The 15,536-nt window shown below is 66.2% G+C and overlaps 1 protein-coding gene across 1 annotated transcript; it reads right to left on the bottom strand.

Moving 5' to 3' along the window:
- Positions 1–4,283: 4,283 nt before the first annotated feature.
- GRIN2C (glutamate ionotropic receptor NMDA type subunit 2C) lies at positions 4,284–15,330 on the bottom strand (the record flags this gene model as incomplete). The annotated part of the gene is made up of 12 exons (XM_084239428.1): positions 4,284–5,733; positions 6,419–6,651; positions 7,406–7,593; positions 8,050–8,210; positions 8,555–8,784; positions 9,688–9,813; positions 10,204–10,357; positions 10,647–10,808; positions 10,949–11,164; positions 12,050–12,164; positions 12,471–13,069; positions 14,932–15,330. 12 exons carry the CDS (start codon positions 15,328–15,330, stop codon positions 4,648–4,650), a joined length of 3,669 nt encoding a protein of 1,222 aa, XP_084095554.1. The 3' UTR covers positions 4,284–4,647.
- Between the last annotated feature and the right edge of the window lie 206 nt (positions 15,331–15,536).

Consider the following 15,536-nt stretch of genomic DNA (forward strand, 5'->3'; position numbering starts at 1 on the left):
TGGCAGAGCCAAGATCTGCTACCTCCCAGCCTCTGGGAGGGGACCCTCTGCCTCACCAGCTGGGGCTCCTCTCCCTGCGAAGGTCCTACTGCCCGGGGCTGCCCCCGGCCAGCTGGGCTATGCAGCCCAGGCCTGTGGCTGCTCCAGATTCCAGGACTTGGTACCTGAACCGCCCCCTCTGCTTTATACCCCCACACGGGCTCCGCCCTTACCAGGTGGAGACCCAGTCCTGGCACTGCCTCTATTTATACCCTCTCTCCCCTCTGTGCCCCCTCCAGACCCTCTGCGTCCCTGTCTGGGAAATCCCCCCCTCAGAGCTGCTGTCTCCTCAGGGCAAACCCCAGCCCTAACCCTCCTCCCCACCAGCTGGCCTGTGGCCACAGGCCTACCTCCCGGTGTCACTTCTAGGTGAGGGTCTGGCCAGCCCCAAAGACGAGAACAGGAAATGCTAATTGGTACCAGAAACTCCCAGAGCCGCGAGGGCCCTGGCTTGGGCACAGCTCCATCTGGCTCACGGGCCTACCCTGACTCGGGGGCAGGCAGAACAGCAGCCCTGTGCTGGGTGTGCGACCTGGAGTTTCAGACCCTAAAGGTGATCCTGTGCTCTCTGCACTGCCCACCAGGTCCTCAGGGCCTCCTGCAGTGCAGGGGGCTGTGCAGGGGGGCCCAGAGGGAGCTGCCCTCATCTACTGCCACCGTGGCTTGGAAGGCCTGGGCATAGAGCAGCCGGCCCAGGGTGCTGCCCTGAGAGGTCAGGCCCGAGGCAGCAGCCGGGCTGTGGATGCTCGGTGTCCACACTCCCCAGTCCCGCGGGAGGCGTGGGGCGAGGTGACGCCTTGGCCACCATTCCTGTGGTAGAGGCCGGGTCGCAGCCTGCCCGCCTGGGGCACACCCCCCCCACCCCCAACAATCATGCATGCACCTGCAGCCGGCCTTCCCGGAGATGCAGGTGGTGGATGAACTGCATTCCAACGTGCCTTCTCCTGCTTCGGGACCCAGGGTCCTTCCTGACCCTCCCTGGCTTGGCCGGCCCTGGGCCTGTCCCCACCTGTCCTGGAGCCCAGCGCAAGGGACCAGGACCTGCCTCTCTGGGGTGGGGTGTCAGCACCCTGCCCCTCCCTCTTGATCTCAGTGCCTTGCTCAGCCCTTGGCCGCCTCTTCCTGCCTCTCACCATCTTCATACTCTGGATGGAGCGACGATGGCGGGGCCTCGGGTCCGACAGGAAGAGTAGTCCCCCGCCCCCCGCCAGCCTGTGGGACTCCCGCAGCCTCATCAGCCACCATCTGCTCTCCCGCTTGCCCCTCGTCTGCAGTTCTCACCGCTGCCACGAGTCATTGTCCTCCATGTGAAAAATAGATGCCCCTTCCCACCTGCCATGTGGCTCCTTCCCAGGAGGCCCTGCTCCAAGGCGGGCAGCGGAGGGAAGAATCCACAGCAGTGGAGGCAGCCGAGAAAACGGAGACCTGGCCCGGCCCCCTGTGGCCGTGCCTGCCCTGGAGCTGCCCGGCTCTTTGCAGAAACTCAATTAAAACATCTGTACTTACCCTTCTCCAATTACATTCCCTCTCCCTTAAAGACAAAGCAAATTAAATCAACCTGCCGCCCCAGGCGCCAAACCAAATTTTGGACTCGAATTTATTAGCATCCTAAAGCCCAGGTTGATCTGTGTGACAATCTGGAGGCTCGTGGCAGTGGCCTCGGCGGTGCATGTGACCCCTCCACCTCCCAGCTGGGCAGTCCCGGTCCTGGGGGGGACGCGGCCCGAGGCCACCGCGTCACTACTGGCAAGCGGGGCCTCTCCATGGCCACCGTCTGGTTCCTCTGCTCCTGCGTGCTCACCTGCGGACTCCCGCCAGAGGTCAAGTGGGGTCACCTTACTCTGCTGCTCACAGCCGGGGGCCAGGGGAGAGGACCCCAACCACAGAGGCGCCTCAGGCGCTGTGCACCCACCCTGTGGGTCCGGCACATTCGGCAGGGGGTTACGTCAACCTGAGCCGTGGGCCAGGCAGATCGTGGTTTCTGTTTTACGGACCGGGAGGGCAGAAGAGGGTGCCAGCCCAGCCTGGTCACGTGAGGGGGAACATGACCTCGTGGCCTCCCCCTTCCCGCACTACCCCAGCCTGGCGCTGGGGTTGGGCCAGGTCAAGGTGCCAGTCACATTCTGCCTCTTCCCTGCCCCAGCACTAGAGCCCCCGGGCCACTGTGCCAGCAGCTCCTGGCTGTTCCCCGGCCTGAGGCAGAGCGGCGGCCACGGGCTTGTGGATGGGCAGATGGCAGGTGACAGGCTGGGAGGCACTGCTGAGTGGTGGAAGGTGGGCCGTGGGCACCTTGCCAGACCCTTAGCCACACAGCTGTTCTCGCCACACGGGGTCAGAGCAGGTTCGGCAACAGGCAGCAGCCTCCCCTTTCAAAGAGCAGGACGGATGGGGGAGGCTGCACAGCTTGGGAGGCAGGCCTGGGGCCCAGGTATCCTGACAGGACCCCTTCCAAGCCCCGCGCCCCTCCCCCGGCTCCTGGGGGGAAGGCGGTGTGTGGCCCCGGAGCCACGCAGCTACTAACAGATGGGAGGACCCAGAGGGCAGTGGGGGGAGGGAAAAGGGTGAGCTAATGAGACTTTCTTCCTCCTGAGGTTGGGGACCGAGGACCCCACCAAAAGAAAGCACCCACATTTAGGTACCCTGCTCTGCCACACAGGCCGTGTTCGGGGCGATGGGGTGTGTGTGTCTCACTGCCCTGCCCGCCGGCTTTCTACCATCCCCAGTATCAAGGGGCCCCTTGGCCTTCCCTCAGAGGGGTGAGGGATGCAGCGGCTCTGACGCTGCAGGAGGTCCTCCCTGCCCCCCATCCCCCCCCATCACTTCTCCCCAGGAGACATTCCTAGAGAAAGAGGGAGGCAGCCAAGAGCCTGGCCGGGGAGCAGGATGGGCCCCTCCTCGGAGCCAGCCAGCAGCCGGCTCAGCTCCACACTCGGCTTTTAATTATCTTTCCAGTTCTTGGTTATTAATGATCTTGGGCAGTGAGTGGAGAGCCGCCTGGGCCTCCAGACGCTCCTGGCCTCACCTGCTGTAGCCTTCACCCCGAGCGCCATGCAGCCCCTGACTGGGGAGCAGGTGGGCGGCCTGCGTGCCTGGCGCCGAACAGGTCACCGTCCCACCAGCAAAGGTGGCAGCCAAGGTCAAGCTCCCGCCTGCCCTCCCGCTCACCTGTTGAGCAGCTCCCCTCCCCGCCACCGGGCCTCCTGGCCTGGATCTGGGTCCATGACAACCCATGGTACTGAGGACGGGAAATTGACTGTCATGGACAGAGGCCGCCCGCTCTCGGGGTAGCCAGAATGACGAGTATTAGAATGGTCCCGCTCCTGCCTCAGCTGTCTCGTGCCAAAACCAGACAGAAGAGCGCCAGTGTTCATGGCCTGCTCCCAGGAGTGGAGTCAGGGCACTGGAGAGGGGCCCTGGCACCCTGGGAGCCAGCAGGGAGCCATGTGGGGGACGCAGGCACTGGGCTGCCCGTGGCGTCGGCACCCAGCTCTCCCACCTGCCATGTCTGTCCCGCCTCAGCGCAGCTGGTGAAGGGCAGCAAGCTTGTACTCCACATGCTCAGTAGTGAGTCAAGGGTCTGAGGCACTGATGTCAGATTTGTGGGAGGAACAGAAGGGGTGCTGGCTGCAGAGACTCGTTGCCAGGTGCTGTCGTTGCATACACAGCGTTGAAAGTCATTAGTGAGGCCATCTTTGTAGGTGTCCTGGGGTGCCACGGGGCCCCAGCGGGAGGATGAAGGACTGAGATGGCAGCCAGGGTCTCTGACCTGGGCTGGCTACCTCCAAGGAGACCTGGCACCAGCCAGCCAGAGCCCTGCCCGACCACAGGCGGCCTCTTGGGCCTCCAGAGCCAGCAGGTAGTTCTGAGCCGTGGCCTCCCCAAGGCACACCTCCCTCTGCCCTGGCCACCGGACACGGTCAGGCGCCCGGGTGGGCCGCTGGTGGGGCAGGACACCCACAGCCCCGGGCAGGAGCCACTCTTCTCCAGGAGACTGAAGGATGAACCCCACCTTCATCCATCACCACCCGAGCCCCTGTGCTGAGCACATTTGTCACATCCGGCACTGGGGTGGGCAGGAGCTGGAGCAGAATACCGAGAGGCTTCTGCCGCCCGCAGCCCTCCCAGCCTCACCTCCCCGAAGCTGCCCCAGAGGGAGCTGCCCTCCTGCCTGGGGTGCTCCCCCGATGACCCATGGCTGTGCTGTGCCCCCTCTGGGGAAGCAGAATGAGAGCCAGGACCAGAGTTGGAAAAGGTCTGTTTAATGTCCCAGCTCTCTGAGAAGTTCCACCGGTGGAGCAAGGTGCAGCACAGGCCTGTCCTGCCAAGCACCAGGCTCTGTGCCCCCACACCAGGCCCTGCAGCCACGACCAAGGACTGGTGACCCTTGTGGGTGTGACCCCGCTGCTGCTCCTTCTGACTCCAGGCCAGGTGGGGAGGGTCCTGCATGAAAAGAGGACAGCAAGAGCCCAGCCTGCACCAGGACCCAGGCTGCCGAGGTCACCAGCCATGGAAGATGTCACTTGTCACCGAAGCCCGACGGAGAGGACTTCACGGCAGAGGGTGCCGGGCGGAGAATCCAGCCATCCAGGAACCAGCGTGGCTGCCGCCTCACACTTCTGACTCCAAGCTGGAGATGCGCCTCCAGGTGCAAGGCCCAGAGTAGCCGTGCACCCCACAGGCCCCCTGGCTGACGTCGTCCAGTCCCCCACTGTCCCTGTAGCCTGGGCTCAGCCCCAGGGTCCTGGCCCTGTGCCCTGGCGGTCCCCAGGCCCCAGGGAGCCAGGGGCCATGGCTGGCACAGGGTGGGGGGTGAGGGCAGACAGCGCCCCAGCAGAGCGGCAGGTGCGCGTGGAGGCAGGCGAGCTGTCTGTGCGGCCAGGCGGGTCCCGCCCACGCGTCCGGGCAGGCCTCCCGGCAGGACGGCAGCTGCATCGACTGCGCCTGCGCCAGCCGCCCGCAGGCCGGGCGCGCGCACCTGGCGGGCAGCGAGCAGGGCCCGGCGAGGGCTTCGGCCACCGAGCTGGGGAGGGAGGCGTGGCGCGGCCGCAAGCCCCGAGCCCAGGCCGCGCGCAGCAGGGCCTCCCGCCGGGCCAGCTGCTCCGGCCCGAGCAGCGGCAGGTCGTCGGGCTCGGGGGGCTCGGGGAAGAGCGGCAGGAAGGGGCGCCCCGACCGGGCGGCTCGGGGAAAGGAGCTGTAGTGGCACCGCTCGGGCGACAGGGGGCGCTCCGGGAGCGCGCGCCGCTCTGAGGCCCAGGGGTGCTGCCCGCCGCACCCGGCCCGCGCCGACCACCGCGCCTCGCCCGGCCGGCCGGCCACCCAAGGCACGTCGGGCAGGGGCGGCCCGGGCGTCGGGGGGCGGCCCGGGAGCTGCGGGGCTTTGCGCCTCAGCACCGCGCGGCCCCCGCTTAGCGGCCCCCAGCGCTTGGGGCTCAAGTCGGGAGGCGGACAGGGGGTAGGTGGCCGCGGGCCAGGGCACGTGGGCGCTGGGGGCGCGCGGCGGCCGCTGCCCCAGCTCTCGATGGTGCGCGTGGCGCGGTCCAGGGAGCTGCTCACGCCCGCCGTGGTCACCATGTCACGCGCCGCCTGCAGCATCTTGAGCACGCTGGCCTGGGCGGAGCTGGCGGTGAGGTCGGGGCTGGGCGGCCTCTCGGGACTCGCCAGGCTCTGCACCCCGCCGAAGCAGCTGTAGATGCCCTGGGCGGTAGAGAGGAGACAGGCCGTGAGGCGAGATCAACCACTCCCGGGGCCGCCCCGCCCCACCAGCCCAGGCGTCCTGTGTCCTAGGAAGTAACTAATACGTGGCACATGTGGCGCACTGAGTGTGCCGCGCGCACTGAGTGTGCCGCGCGCACTGAGTGTGCCGCGCGCACTGAGTGTGCCGCGCGCACTGAGTGTGCCGCGCGCACTGAGTGTGCCGCGCGCACTGAGTGTGCCGCGCGCACTGAGTGTGCCGCGCGCACTGAGTGTGCCGCGCGCACTGAGTGTGCCGCGCGCACTGAGTGTGCCGCGCGCACTGAGTGTGCCGCGCGCACTGAGTGTGCCGCGCGCACTGAGTGTGCCGCGCGCACTGAGTGTGCCGCGCGCACTGAGTGTGCCGCGCGCACTGAGTGTGCCGCGCGCACTGAGTGTGCCGCGCGCACTGAGTGTGCGAGCCTCCAGAGACCTTATTCCTGGATTCAAAACCAGGTCAGGGCTTCTCCTAGGTACCGCCCTGCCCTGGGAGAAAGGCCCTGGCCTCATCTGTGAGGTGGTGCTGTGCCGGCACCACCTCTTGGGGCCTCTGTTCCTATCTGTGAATGGGCCAGTTGCCAGTTTTGACTTATCTGCAGGGGTGCCCCTCCCGAAAGTTGAGGCCTGTCAGGGCTGGGCAGACACCCACCCTGCTGAAGGCCAGCAGCATGTCCAAGCGGGGCGTGTTGGGCACCGAGTGGCGCAGCTTCCAGTAGACCAGGTGCTCCCAGGCGAAGACGAGGAGGGCCAGCCCCATAGCCACGAGCAGCATGTAGAAGACGCCCGCCATGTTGTCGATATCCAGCTTGCTGCTCATCACCTCGTTCTTCTCGTTCTGGCAGATCCCCGACAGCCACACCGTCTCCAGCTTCTGTGTCTCCCCTGGGAGGAGGGGGTAACCTGGCTCAAGAGGGAGGCCCCCATGCCTGGGTGGAGGAAGGTCTGGGGCCCTGGTAGGACCCGTCACCGGGGCAGGGCTGGGTAGAGTGCACTGAGCAGGGAGAAAGCAGAATGAGGGCTGGGGTGGGTGTGGCAGGTTTGACAAGCCCCCCCCCACACACACACACACACAAGCCCAGCAAAGGCTTGTTAATTAGGCACATTTGGTCATTCCTTTGTTCATCCAGCACTGACTGATCTCTGTGCCAGGTGTGGAGCTGGGCACACAGATAAAAGGCTCAGGGTGACCACAGCAATTCACTGTTAGCACTCACGGCTCCACATGGAGGGAAATTGGGTTCTTTATCTTATAGGGCTGGAACTCTAAGCACCAAGATTTCTCTGGGCTCAGCCTGCTCATCACACACACAAGCCCTGGAAAGCCTGGGCCCCAGCTCTGGCCCAGAGTCCCGGGCACCGCCCCAGGTCATCTCCATACAGGAATGATGGAGGGAGGGGGCTTGGGGAGAACAGAAAGGCACTCAGCTACCCCCAGCCCCCACCGTGTGGCCTGAGGGCTTCCCATCAGCCCATCTCTCTCAGGGGTCTCCATCCAGTGCTCCCCACCCCACCTCACGCCCCCCAGAGACCTATCCCTGCCCACAGGCCCCGAGGACTGAACATGGGGGAGGCTACCTACAGCCATCCCAACCTCTGACTTTGCGGCCCACCCAGATCTGCCAGCCCCTGCACCCACCGTCCCCCAGGAACTGCAGGAGGGCCAGGTCGATGGCCCGCTTCCAGTGGGAGTCCTTCTGCATGGCGATGCCATAGCCAGTGGTGGCAAAGACCTTGCCTGAGCCGATGGTGACCAGCTTGCAGCCCTCATCCTTGCCCGCCATGTAGTTGAGGACAGCGGCGTCGTAGATGAAGGCGTCCAGCTTCCTGGGGACAGGTTGAGCCCTCAGGCCAGGGACCATGTGGGGTGTGGGGACCAAACCAGGGGTTGGGGGGCTGGGCCCTGAGCACAACCAGAGAGGTGGGCAGGCGGAGCTTCTCTGGTGCCCATGGGTCCTACAGACCCCTCCTGTAGCTCAGGGACCCCACCAGCTCTCATCCTCAGAGGCCAGGGAATACACCCTCTCTGCCCAGCCCCTCCGAGGCCCTCAGACCCTAGTAAGGTCACGGCCAGCACCTCAACACCACAGCTGGTGTCTGGGCCACACAGTGGGCATCCCTTTTTACTTCCAGCTCCACTCAGCCCTGAGACCCTCTCACCCCCATTCCAGAAGTCCTGGAGCCCAGCCTCGCTGTCCCCACCTCAGGCCTCTCGGGACAGGAGCAGTGAGGCTGGGGCCGGGGAGGCGCCAGTGAGCGGAGGTGGCAGGACTGAGCACCCACCCCATCTTGAGGCTGGTGAGCGCGTCCTCCACCGAGCGCTGGTTGAACTTGACCATGTGGGTGTGCATGTCGCGGTAGTTGCTGCGGATGTTGCGCTCGGTGCTGCCGTTGGGCACGGTGCCGAAGCGGAAGGGTGGGTACTGGTCTTGAGGTCGCTGAAACTGCAGGCCGGAAGCAGCGGTCATTCCGGACACTTCCTCTGACCTGCAGGCACCGCTACCCACCCACCCCGACCCAGCGCTGGGTCCGGACTTGCAGAGTAAGGCAGAATGGACTCGGGGACTAGACTGTCCAGGGCACCGTGTGATACAAAGAGGGAAACTGAGGCCAGGACGGGGAGAGACTGACCTGAGGCCACTCAATCAGTGGGTCTGAGCTGGCTCGTCCCCCCAAACCCACCAGGCTCCCCAGCTTCTCCCTGCTCCTGCCTGCAGTTCAAATTCCCAGCCGAGGCCTGCCCCCGCCCCCGACGCCCCCCACCCTTCGCTGTCCGAGGCCCCGGAACCTTCTTGTCACTGAGGCCGGACACGGTGTCGATGTACTGCTCCTGGATCATGAAGGCGGCCAGGTTGGCGGTGTAGCTGGCGAGGAAGATGACGGCGAAGAAGGCCCACACGAGCACCATGATCTTGCTGGTGGTCCCCCGGGGGTTCTCGATGGGCACGGAGTTGTTGAAGACCAGCGCCCAGAGCAGCCACACAGACTTGCCAATGGTGAACGATGGGCCCCCAGACTCTAGGGGTGAGAAGAGGACCTTGGGGCTCCTCTCGCCCAGCCCAGAGGGGCTCAGGTCTCAGCCCCCCTGTTTGCCCCCTGCTGAGACAGGAAGATTCCGGGACCAGAGACTGAGGGCAGGACTCAAGGCCAGACGCTTGCTGTTCCCGTTGTTTGCATCAGGCTGGCACATAAGGGGTTAAATAGGCCTGCCTCCAGGCCCGGACTCGGCCACCATGGACCTCCCGGGCCCCAGTGCTCTTTTCACTGCTGCTCCCAGCCCGTGCGTTCCCGCGCTGCGTCTCCACAGACTCCGAGGCCAGACCGGGTCACCTGGAGCCGCGGGCACACAGCTCAGGGCATCGTCCCCCCGAGCTGGTCTCCAGCCCCACACGACCCCTGAGCGGCCGCGGGTGGGCGCCGCGGCCAGCGACCAGAAATGGAGCCCGCAGAGGCAGGTGCTTCGGCCGCGTCCACGCCCCTCGCCTTCGCAGGCAGCGCCCACGCCGTGTCTCAGCCCCCCGGCCCCGGCCCCGGCCCCTCGGGAGCCTCTTTGCTGAAGGTCTCCCCGAAGCCCATTCCTCACTCTGTTGCTTTTCGGTCACCAGCATCTCAAGGTCTTCATTCTACTCTTAGGCCCGACACACTCAGGGATGGGGGTTTCTTGTGGGGATTCAGCCTGGACCAGGGCTTCTCCGCGCCCAGCAGGGGAAGGGGTGCCAGGGACTGGGCGAGACGCCCCCTCTCTGGGTACACCATGACCCCGCACCCCCTGCCCCTGGCTCTCCCCCCCAGGGCAAGACAGCTCGCCCGGTTTCTCCTGTGTGTGAAACACACACACACACTCACACACACACACAAGCGTGCACACACACAAGGCCCGAAGCCCCGCCCACCCCTCCCCCAGGGGTGACGCTCGCTTACTCTTGCCGCTCGTCAGGTTCTGGTTGTAACTGACGGGGCTGAAATACTCGAACATGAAGACGGTGACGGCCACCACGGTGAGGCACATGACGAACATCATCACCCACACGGCCGGGCTGTAGGGCTCTAAAACAGGGGGCGGCTCAGAGGCCTCGCGCTGCCCTGGCCCTCGCAGGCGGAGCCCCGGGTGCTGGCAGGTGGGCCCATGGGATCCAAGTCCCCCGGGGACGGAGCTGAGCTGGGAACAGCAGAGGCCCCCCCTGAAGGGAGGCCAGGCTCTCCAGCTCGCTGGGTCTCCCTGCGCCACCCTCCCTGGGACAGCCCCCCCGGATCTCATTCTCCCTCTTCCCCCCGTTTCCTCTCTGTACCCGCCCCAGGCAGCCTCTTCCCTCTCCTCTCCACCCACTGCAGCCCAGGGGCCTCCCAGACCTGCCGCGCTGCCCCCTGGGAGCTCACCCCCGTCCCCCCAGCTCCTCGCGTCCACCCCAGAGCCGACCCTGCCACCCCGAGCCGCACCCAGGAAAGCGGAGGGGGAGACGGTGCCGTTGCTCCGCGCCACCATCACGCTGATGCCCGTCTCCACGAAGGGCACAGAGAAGTCCACGATCTCGGAGCGCTCCTCGTTGATGGTGAGGGAGCCGATGGCCATGTCCGCCCGCCGGTAGTACACCTGGGCGGGCCGGGCGCTGCAGCAGGCTGCCCCGCCGGAGCCCCTCCCGGCCTCCCGGCCCTCCCAGCAGCCGCCAGCCGAGTCAGGCTCCGGCTGGGTCCTCAGAGCTCCCCTTTCGGTACTGGGCACCCCACGGTGATGGGTGAAAACCACTCTCCCCAGCCAGCTGGGGGAGCCCAGGCACTGGGTGTGCCCCATCCCGGGACACAGGAAGCATCTGGGGGTGGCTGAGGACTGCAAGGGGCCTGAGGCGTCAGGGGGTCCCGGCAAATCTCGGGGGCCAGCCTACCTCCCCGATCATGCCGTTCCACACGCCTCGCACCCGCTTCCCGTGCTTGCCGTTGGTCACCAGGTAGAGGTCATAGGAGAACTTGACCACCTTGGCCAGCTTCTTGAGGATGTCGATGCAGAAGCCCTTACAGCAAAGCTTGGTGTAGGGGGCTGCGTCCCCACTGCAGCCACCGGAGACCACCGGCGTCAGAGCCTGCCCCAGCCTGGCTGCGGACCCCACCCCAGACCCAAGCAGGCGGCCCGGAGCACCTGCCGCCCCCCGGCAGCCGGTGCTCACACCCCGCGCGTTGGCACGGGCACCGACCTGAAGGTGTGGTTGCTCTGCCTGCGGCAGGGCACGGTGTTGGGCACGCAGCCGCCCGTGCCGGGATCGGGGCTCTCCACGATGACGAAGGGCCTCTCCTCAAGCGTGGCCACCGTCAGGTGCCGGCTGTCCACCACGGGCTGCAGGGAGGCGCTGTAGCGAGGCCACACCGGGTACTTCATGTGGAGCACGCCGTGGTCCCAGCGCCCCACCTGCAGGGGGCAGCCAGCCTCAGTCCCCAACTTCAGCTCTAGCACCCACACCCTAGGTGGGGCCCCAGGCTTAGGCCAGGACAGCAGGGCCAGGAGCAGGAGCATTTGGAGGGCAGGGGAGTGGGGCGAGGACCCAGGCCTGGGCCAGGAAGGGGGGATCCCTGCAGCCTCCTCCCAGCCTCTGTGCTTTCCAGTCCAGCCTCCTCTGCTGTCGACCCACAGCCTCTCTCCGAAGCCCAGACCTGAGCCTGTTTCACCCTCGTTCCTCCCACTTTTATAAAGTATAAAGTCCTCAGCCCAACACATGAGGCCCTTCACACTCAAGTCCAACTCACCTCCATCACCCCGCCCTTCTTCCTCAGTCCCCACACCCCCAAATATATCACCTTAAAAGGCACCAGCCTCCCTGCCCCTACGCTTAGAAACAGGTTAATATCCCGTCCCGGTGGGCTCCTACTCAACCCTCCACAGCCCAACCCAAATGCTCAACTTCCGCGAAGCCTTCCCCGGCTTCCCCCTTTGGAGCCTGAACTAGCTCCTGCTCCCCCTCTCCTGTGAGGCACACACTCCGCTCGAGCGGCGATCTCCTCGAGTTCTGTTTGCTGACATGGCCATCTGGCCGGCACAGCTAGAGCTCCTCCCCAGGCGCACGGCTAGGTGATAAGGACCTGGGTACGTTCTGTGGCTGGGGAGGTTGGAGTGTTTGGAGCCCAAAACAAGGGACCTCACCGCTCCCCACCCCTGGGGGCCCCGGAAGGCTTCCCAGCAGATGAGATGTTTCAGGGACGCCCAAAGGTGGGGCTGGGTCAGGGACAGCCCTGGGCGCACGTGAGACTGGGGACACAATGAGAGCAAACCGTAGCCCCGGGCTCACCCACTTCTCACCATCTCCCAGAGGCGGTGCCGGTTGAGGGCGATCACCACCATGGTGGGCTGGACCAGGTACCCGCCGGGACTGAAGGAGAAGTCTCGGCCCTCCCAGGTGATGTTCAGTAGGTGTCTGCAAGGGGGGAAGAAGCCGAGGGGTCCCCTTAGCCCTGCCTTCGGCCCTGCCCAGGACCAGTCACCCCCTTCCAGCTTCTGTGTCACCACTGTGGACAGCCGGCAGCAGTGTGGGCTTCGGACAAACTGTGTCCTGTGCCCCTGGATTGACACCCCCATCTTCACCACACCCCTCTTCTTTCAGATACGGCCCAGAAAGGTGAGGTAGCCTGGCCCCAGACACACAGATCATGGCGTCCACGCTCACTATCACCCAAGCATCCTAAAGCAGCCCCCTGTTCCCCTGCCCTGGGAGGGGACCCACCTGTAGAAGGCCTCCCGGGAAGGGGTGACGGGCCCGGGGTGGCTGCGGCAGTCCCCAGCCGGGCTGGGTAAGGTGCCGTGCTGGCGCAGGTAGCCGTGGGCGCCCAGGGCCAGGATGGCCACGCCGTCTCGGACCTTCTGGCGCAGGCTGAGGCGCCAGCTCTCGGTGACGACGCTGATGAGGCCCACGGGGAAGGCAGCGGGGGGCGCGTCGGTGCTGCCCAGCGCCAGGTTGGGCACCAGCCACACGTGCCCGGGCCCCACCAGGCCGGCCTGCGCCGCCTCGGCGAAAAGCACCTCGGCCTCCTCGCGCGAGCAGTAGGCCACCAGCACCGGCGCGTCGATCTGGCGGAGCAGGCGCTGGGTGCGCGCGCGGGGCCCGCCGGGGCCCAGCTCCAGCGTGAGCACGTCCAGCAGCCGCCAGCCCAGGTAGCTGGCGTCGGCGACGGCGCGCACGCCCTCGAGGAAGAGCGCGTGGCCGGGGTGCAGGCTGGTGATGACGGCGAAGGCGCTCCAGGCGTACTCCTCCAGCACCTTGAACAGCACCTGCAGCTGCTGCTCCAGCGACACCCCCAGCTGCAGGAAGGCGGAGCCCGGGTCCTGGGGGCGGGGCGGGCGGGCCTGAGCAGGGCGGGGCGGGGGGCGCCCCCGGCCCCCCGCCGCTGCTCCCAGGAGCGGGCGCTCACCCCACCCCGCGCCCGGGCGGCGGGTGCTGCGCCCCGGAAGGCCGCGCCCCTCGCCGCTCCCCGCAGGCCCCGGACGTGGTTCCGAAGCCCTGCGGGGCCCCTAGAATCACTTGGAGGGTTTTTAAAAATCCTCTTGCCGGGTCCCCACCCCGTCCCACCGTGCAGGGCCGCAGACCAGCTGCCCGCGTCGCCCGGGCACTTGGCACATACAGATTCGCGCGCCTCCCGCGCCCAGGACTCTGTCCTTTAAGAAGCTCGGCGCGTGACTCTTGAGCCCGCTGCTTTGGAAGCGCTGCCCCAGGCCAACTGCTTCGGGGTCTCAGAGGGGGAGCGCGGGGCGCCTGTGTTTTCTGAGGCCCCGTGAGGCTGAGGAGCCCCGTCTGAGAGCGGCAGTCGGTGGCTGGGAACGCGCCGCCCTCCGCGGAGCGGCCCCGGCATGGAAAGCCCCTCGGCTGCCACCGCAGATGCCCAGGGCACCGCCAGCTCAGCCTGGGGTGTCGCCATCTCCTCGGGAATGGGGTCTCCCGGCTGCCACTCGCACCCTCTCCCCACCCCACCCCCCACCAAGATTCCCCTGGCCTCGCCTTTCAACAAGGCAAACCAGGGAAACTCCAGGACTGGTCACCAGCCCCTCCACGAAGTCGCAAGAAAAAAGAGAGCGAGCTGGAGGGAGGCGCCTAGAGGGACAGGCCCGGAGCTCTGGCTGCCAAGCAGCGGCATGTGGGGACCTCATTTGGCAACTGAGTCAAGCGGAGAAACTAAAAAATAAAAATGTATGACTTTTATGAGACAAAAGGGAGCGTTTGAGTCCTGGCTGCAGAGCGGGTGAGGTTAAGGAATTTTTATTCATTTTCAGATGCGATGATGCATGGCTGTCTTTTCAGGCCCTGTCTGCTGGCCACGGGCCTGAAATACCTGCGGGTGGAGTGACACAGAAGCGGGAGGAGCAGGCGGGGCGAGGACCGGAAGGCGCCATCCCCGAGTGGACAGAGGCGTGCGGCGTCACTAAACGCTTTCACATGTGTGCACGCGCGAACGCTCCTCACAGACAATAGCCACGGGAGAAAGGCAAAGCAGCCCAGATCAGGTGTCCCCTCAGCACGCACTTAGGGGGAAACTGAGGGGCTTCCCTGGCTTGGAACCCCACCTTCCTCTCCAGGCTTCTGTTTCTCAGAAACTCCAAGGCCTCCCCACTCCAGCAGTCCCACCGACTCCCTCTGCCCGGACTGCTCTCCTGTGGGTCTCCCTGACCCGCCCGCTACTCAAATAAGGGTCCCCTTAGACTCCCTGGTGGCTTCCGGGGTTTTCCTTCAGAGCACTTTCCAGAGCAGCTGTGAGTGGGGGTGCATCTCCCCACGGGACTGCAAGCTCCAGGAGAGCCCGTCTTCCCTGCCCAGCCAGGGACCGCTTGCTGCTATGCTCTCCCCAGCAGGCGCACCAGCTCAGCTCCCAGGCCCGGCCTGCCCCGCCTGCTCCACGTGGGGTCCGGCCATGGAGGGCCGGAAGCAGAGAGGCCAGGCAGGGCTCCCTCCCCTCATCCAGACACGAGGTGAAAGCAGCCTGAAAAGTTGATCTCCTGGAACGCAGAGCATATTCCCACAGCCCTATCCTTCCTCGCCCACATCCCCCTCGGCCCCCACCTCCTTGTGGGTCCCCCCCAATCCCAGTTTCCCAGGACCTGAGTCTCTCCCAGCCCCACCCAGAACTCAGGCCCACACCCCGCCCCACTCTGCCTCCGGACCCCGGGGAGGGCAGGGCCTGAGTTCGGACAAGCACCTTGGGGGTGAGGACCACCGCAGAGCCCCCACTGATGCTGAGGATGGGCGCGTGCGTCTGGGAGGAGATGAAGTCAAGGATCTGGGCCACAGCCTCGGTGCCCACGTTGTCCTCAAACACGATGCCGTGGACGCGGGCCGCACCCAGGAGCCCGCAGATCTGGGTGAGGAGGCTGCTGGGGTTGGTGTTGTTGACCCCCACGGTGAGCGGCTGGATCTCCAGCGGCAGGTCCAGGAAGCTCTGGGGGGTGAGCCGGGTGCGGGCCTGGGCCTGCGGCGGCCCCGAGCTGCCAAACACCACGGCCACGGTCACCGCCTGCTCGCCCTGCCCCGGGCCCGGCCCAGCCCAGGCCCCAAAGAGTGAGGTCAGCAGCAGGGCCGGCCCTAGGGCCCCCCCCATGTCCACGCAGGGTCCTGTGGAGAGACCAGGACAGGCACGGGGAGGGGGCAGGGGCACGGGGAGAAAGGTGGACGGGTGGGAGGTGGAGGCCGGGGTCGGGGGGGGGGGGGGGGGACGCACATCCAGAGGATGAAAGAAAAGAGGGGAACCTCCCTCCACGGAGAGAGGTGCGGGGGAGACAGACAGACAGAGACAGAGAGGAAGAG

Source organism: Talpa europaea (genome assembly GCF_964194135.1).
Source record: "Talpa europaea genome assembly, chromosome: 7".
Classification (NCBI taxonomy): Eukaryota; Metazoa; Chordata; class Mammalia; order Eulipotyphla; family Talpidae; genus Talpa; species Talpa europaea.